This window comes from Vigna umbellata, chromosome 7 (genome assembly GCF_029865625.1).
Source record: "Vigna umbellata cultivar VRB3 chromosome 7, Vumbellata_1.0, whole genome shotgun sequence".
Classification (NCBI taxonomy): Eukaryota; Viridiplantae; Streptophyta; class Magnoliopsida; order Fabales; family Fabaceae; genus Vigna; species Vigna umbellata.
Genome location: NC_142171.1, coordinates 39432193 through 39438163, shown reverse-complemented (window position 1 = coordinate 39438163; position 5971 = coordinate 39432193). Strand labels below are relative to the sequence as shown.

The 5971-nt window shown below is 35.1% G+C and overlaps 1 protein-coding gene across 4 annotated transcripts; it reads left to right on the top strand.

The window, feature by feature from the left end:
* The first annotated feature begins 369 nt into the window (after positions 1-369).
* On the top strand, positions 370-5621 carry LOC124831544 (porphobilinogen deaminase, chloroplastic). 4 transcript variants are annotated; one of them, XM_088094718.1, is made up of 6 exons: positions 372-392; positions 493-681; positions 1271-1676; positions 3569-3775; positions 5033-5210; positions 5299-5621. In XM_088094718.1, exons 2-6 carry the CDS (start codon positions 530-532, stop codon positions 5409-5411), a joined length of 1056 nt encoding a protein of 351 aa, XP_087950844.1. In that variant the 5' UTR covers positions 372-392; positions 493-529; the 3' UTR covers positions 5412-5621. The 4 variants fall into 4 exon arrangements, with proteins under 4 accessions (XP_087950843.1, XP_087950845.1, XP_087950844.1 ...); XM_088094717.1 differs by having other exon boundaries at positions 370-681; XM_088094719.1 differs by lacking the exon at positions 5299-5621 and adding an exon at positions 4709-4819 and having other exon boundaries at positions 370-681; positions 5033-5170.
* The last annotated feature ends 350 nt before the right edge of the window (positions 5622-5971 follow it).

Below are 5971 nucleotides of genomic sequence, written 5' to 3'. Positions count from 1 at the left end.
GAGAAGATGGAGACTTTCTAGAGAGAAGCTGGAGAAAATGAAAAGTCAGTTTTTTTAGAGGAAGAAGGGTGCATGCAGAGAGTGGGAAGAAGGTTTTCAGAAAAATCAGTTTTCTCCCCAAGGTCAAACGGACGCATTCTCTCATACGGACACCTGTCTTCCACTACTGAATTCAGAATGTTCCATTTTGACACTTGGCAGTTGCGCGTCAGAGTTAGTGAGTGGGTTTTTAATGGTCTGAGCAGGGTTTTAGTGCATTAATTTTGATTTGACAGGTGGTTTACGGTGTTAAATTTCCAAGGTCTTACATATAATAGGAAGAAATTGAATGTTTCATTCCACTTATCCTTTACTTTAGAGGAACACATAGTGAACTACTTGCATTGGTTAGGGTAGGACCATATCATATCTCTTTGTTTATCTAATGGATCAAATCACATAGTTTTTGTTCATATTACTCATATTCATACATTATGCTATCTATCTATTTAGCTATCTATCAAAGTGAAGTGGCAATTGAAATTGCGAAATGGAGACCCTTTGCTCTGCTGTGGTGTTCCCATCTTTCAAAATCAGAACTTCACAGTTTTCCAAATATGGCAGCATCAGGGCTTCTCTTGCCATTGAGCAACAAACTTCACAGACTAAGGTTGCTCTCCTAAGAATTGGCACCAGAGGAAGGTACTCTACTCTTCCCTTCATAACTATGCTTTCAATTATGAGCATTTATTGTAATGGGGCTTCTCTATATGATAAGTTAACTGGAATGTGAAAATATTCAATTCAGAATTTTCGGAAAGGACAACTAGTTCAAATGCCAGTAGTATTATGACAGAATGATGACAATTCCTGTGTTTTTACTTGAAATTTGATTGTCAAAACAAAAGGGTTTAACTTTTTTGCAGAAAAATGTAGTTCATCGAGATTGTCAAACGATTATTTGTTATGTTGCCCGCTTGTGTTTTTTGTTTGATGTGATCAAAGCAGAAACATCTGAAGAAGGTTTATTGAAATAGAAGTTGAAATGCTTGTAAATTGCAATCATCTTGGTAGATTTAAGTTTACTTCATCATACCCATTTAAACTCCTGAGGTTGAAGTGAATTTAAGCTATTTGAAAGAATGACAATCTCATCTTTGTCTTCTACTGCAATGAATTTCTTATAATTTTTTACCTGATTATTACTAGCTTCCATGACTGGTTTTGCAAATGGTCTTGGATTCCATTGTTTATTTGGGTTTATTTATACTTTTTGTGATATTTAGAGCAGTCCACTAGCTCTGGCTCAAGCATTCGAGACCAGAGACAAGCTCATGGCATCGCATCCAGAGCTAGCAGAAGAAGGAGCCATTCAGATTGTAATAATAAAAACAACTGGTGATAAAATACTGTCACAACCACTTGCAGACATCGGTGGGAAGGGCCTTTTCACAAAAGAAATAGATGAGGCACTCATAAATGGTGACATTGACATTGCTGTTCATTCAATGAAAGATGTTCCTACTTACTTACCTGATAAAACAATTCTACCATGTAACCTTCCACGTGAGGATGTTAGAGATGCATTTATATCCTTGAGTGCAGCTTCACTGGCTGACCTACCCTCTGGAAGTATTGTTGGTACTGCTTCACTCAGACGGAAGTCACAAATACTCCACAGATATCCTTCTCTGAATGTGAGTTTGTATCATTATTATTGTCATGATCTTTCCACTATATAATACTTCATCAATGTTAAACTCAGTTCTCTTCTTGACATTATCTTTTATTTTTCTCATAATTATCCTAGAAGCCTGGATATAATTATGACTTCTAATGCCTTTTCCTAGAGAGAAAATAGGTACAGTTAGGGTTATGCTAAACCAAAGAACAAAGTTAGGGTTTAGGACTGTTCTCGTTCAAAGTTAGGGTGACTTCAAGCTAGAGAGTTCAAGTGTCCGGGCCTTTGGACTATCTTCCTGTTTATAGTCAGTAAGGTAGCAGATTGAATAAACAACCTAGATCTCTATGGATTTGTTAAGATATAAAATGCTGGAAAATGGATTTAAGAATTTTATCTAGAGATATAAGCATTTTATCTTTTCCTGTAATATTAAGATATGAGTCCAACCATATAAGAGATTGACACCACTCTCTACCCAAAACTTTAAAGCAATGTGTTTTTTATTTTTATAATGTGCTCTTCTTTCTCATTTCTATCCAATATAGAACTTAGACTCATACTTGGATTCCTAACAAAAATCTATTTAGATTATCTATTTCCATTAATCAGCCTAAAACCGATTTTAATAGGTCTTTGTCCAAATTCTGAACCAAAGGGCTTCATCCCTGTTTTGTGGTGATTGTTCATTATCATTGCTATTTTCCTGTGTCCTGAGAGATAGCTTTTAGATGTGGAGAATTTGTTTGTTGACTTAAGTACGTTATATGTTTGAGATTGATAGAGTATAGGCTATTCTAGTCTTCTTGTTGTAAGCACTTAGTCTACCCTCACAGTTATAGGTGCCTTTGTCAGTCAGCATTTGTTGTACCTGACCAGTACTTGCAAAAGAGCTAATGTTTCTGTATAAATACCACATGTACTTCAAAAAAATTAATGCAACATCACTTTCAGTTTATAGAAACTCTCTTTTCTTATAAGTTAGTTCTATACTAGTTTTTCTCAAAGGTCAGCAATGGGAGGCATCCATATTTTTATCTGGGGTAGGGGTGGCTGGTATTTTTATTACAACCAATTGTTATTTAGACAAATTGCTGTCAATTGGGGATTCTGTATGCTATTTATGCTTAAAATTAATCTCTTATTTTTAGAGTGTTACAGTTTTTAAACATACTATCCCATTTTGTTCTATTCTTAAAGTACACCAAACGCAGAAGCTCACGTTCTTCCATCCTCTTTTAATATGTTTACCAAATGTTATCAATGGATTTATGAAGACATGAATCAGGGACTGGCATTTATTCATATCAGTAGTCTTTTATCATATGTAGCTTCAATCATGGTAAAATAATATTTACTACAATCATATACGAATATTTGATTAACCACTTGGTTAGTATACCTTTCTTACCTTCAGCGGCATGGTAGGAGCAACAAGAGTAAAGCAATAGCCAACGTGAATGTTTGATTCAGAAGACATTAGTTACTCTAAGATAATGAACATCATCTATGTCTATCTCAGTTCTTAGAGTGAGACTTATATATCTGTTGCGCAACTTCACTTAATGTCAGTTAGTTTTAAGATTAAATATGACATGGTATTCAACGGAGAATATTGGAAAGTCCCATATCGCCTGCTTTGCTTGGAGTGAGATATATACGTCTAATGGGAAACTTCCCTTAATACAATTTGGTTTTAAGATGAAGTTTGATATCTTTGTGTTCTTATTATCAGTCTTGCATCATATGATCTCCTTCTGATTGATTGTTGTTGTGTTTCCTCAACATTTCCTTTTTCTGTCTTGTGCATTTAATTGTTCTTCAGGCACTTAATTAGTGACAATTTAGTTTTCTAGACCACTGAATGATTCTTAATGATTTCTACTTAACCTGTAATTTTAATCTCAGGTGGAGGAAAATTTCCGAGGCAATGTCCAAACAAGACTGAGAAAACTCAGTGAGGGTGTTGTCCAAGCTACCCTATTAGCATTAGCTGGTCTCAAACGATTAAACATGACAGAAAATGTGACTTCAATCCTATCAATTGATGATATGCTTCCAGCTGTTGCACAAGGTGCAATTGGAATAGCCTGTAGAAATAATGATGATAAAATGGTGAGTATTTAACTAAGTACATCATTTACATGATATTGCCACTTCAAACCGTTACAAATTAGTTAATATTAAATTATATTTTGTAAGACATATATGCCTAAAGATGTAAAAGTGTGGTTTCAAACTTGTGAGCAACCCGGTTCACCGGACTCAAGCCGATTTGAATTGGAAAAAAATAAGTTTTTTAAATGAGTCAAAATGAACACGAATTACTTAACCTACGGGTTAAATGATTTTGAATCAGGTTGAAAGTGTTATAAAAGATGAGTTTAGTCAATATACTTTGATTGTACTATGATAAATATATAAAATAAATTAGAAGAACAAAACATTTTTAAGTGAGTCAATCCACCTAATAAAAACCAACTTTTGGTGGGTTGAGTCAGGTTATAAAATTTTTGACTTACCAAAAAGAGAACTAGATTGAACTGATTCATATTTAACTCCATCTATGATGAACCAACAAGTGAGCAAGAGTGGACATCCCTACTTCTCAGTACATGTATGGTTTTTTTGCTGTTGTAAATTGTATTGTACGGTTAGCAAAGGAACTACCAGGCCGACCGACCACCCAGGCTGACCCAGGCCAACCGACCACCCAGGCTGACCACCAGACCGAGTGGCTGACCACTCAGGCCAACCACCTAGGCCGACCGACCACCTAGGGTGACCACTAGGTCGACCACCCAAGCTGACCACCCAGGTCGACCACATGGTTAGATTATAAACAATAATAACTCATTAAAATCCTAATGCAGATTAAGTTATGATTGGGCCGTCATTAGACCAGTGAAAGGTAAAATCCCATTACAACTAGTATAAATAAAGATCTCATGTATGACTTTAGAGGATTATGCGCATTATATGCATCACTTTGTTGTGATAACCGGTCGGTTATATTACTGACTTGAATGTCGGAGTGTCTTTGACAAGTACTCTTCCGCACAACTTCGACAAGAAGAAGGGAGAGCGAACGTAACTTGGAGGATATGGAGGACCACTAGAGAGCCCATCCGGTCTATAAGACAACTCGGAGTGCTTTGAGTAAGGGACTTCAACTCATACCCGAAACATAAATCAAGTGAAAAGCTATGTTGGGGATAAAAACTTGTGTTTTCATCTAAGAGAACAAACTTGAAGATATAATAGATGGTATACTTGGGGATGTAGATGTGTCTGTAATTGTCTATTAGGTCAAAATAGCTATTCTACCTTTAAAATTATTTTAGTTTCTATATGGTTGGTTGATTTCTGCAGGCAGAATACCTTGCTTCACTGAATCATGCAGAAACAAAACTAGCAGTTTCCTGTGAAAGATCCTTCCTTGAAACATTAGAAGGGTCTTGCCGCACTCCTATTGCAGGCTATGCTAGCAGAAACGTGGATGGAAATTGCTTGTTTAGAGGATTAGTTGCTTCCCCTGATGGAACCAGTGGTATGAGTATTGAGACTTCTGGTTTAGTTTCTAAAGGTTCAGAAGTTACTACTACTCTTTAAGCTTGTTTGTAAATCCATTTGTGCAGTGCTTGAAACTTCCAGAGTTGGTCCATATGTTGCTGAAGATATGATTCAGATGGGTAAAGATGCTGGGGAGGAGTTTCTTTCTCGTGCTGGACCTGGCTTTTTCAGTAGCTAGCACTTGATGATGAAACATAGCTACAATGGAGCTTGCAGACTCAGTTTTTTAAGTTTATCACATTCCAACTATGAGAGTTGGAAAAGTGAACCACACATCATGGTCAAATTTTTGTAGTGTTTTAAGTTCACTATTTCCACTAGTGTTGTCTTTTCCTCATGGAAATCTTGAAATGGAAATATAAGTTATATCTATCATTTTATTTTAGTTCGTAGAAGATTTTTTTTTAATTCTTATGAAAGAAATCTATTTTCTTGGGAAATACCATATCAATCTTTAGTTAAAAGTAATCTTACTGAAATTAAACAAGATTTATATGGATAAAGTTATTTTTAAAAACATTTAACAATTTTTTATTCAAAATTTAATTTAAAAACTACTAACCCAAATTATTGATTTGTAAGAAGAAAAAAACAATTAAAGGTGTGTCTAGATTTCGGGTGAAATAATCAAACTAATTTTAATTTTCTGTCAAATAATTTGTGCCTATATCTGACACTTTTTTCGGAAATAATTAAAATCTAAATTAATCTCAAATTCCAATTAACTTAAAAATTAAA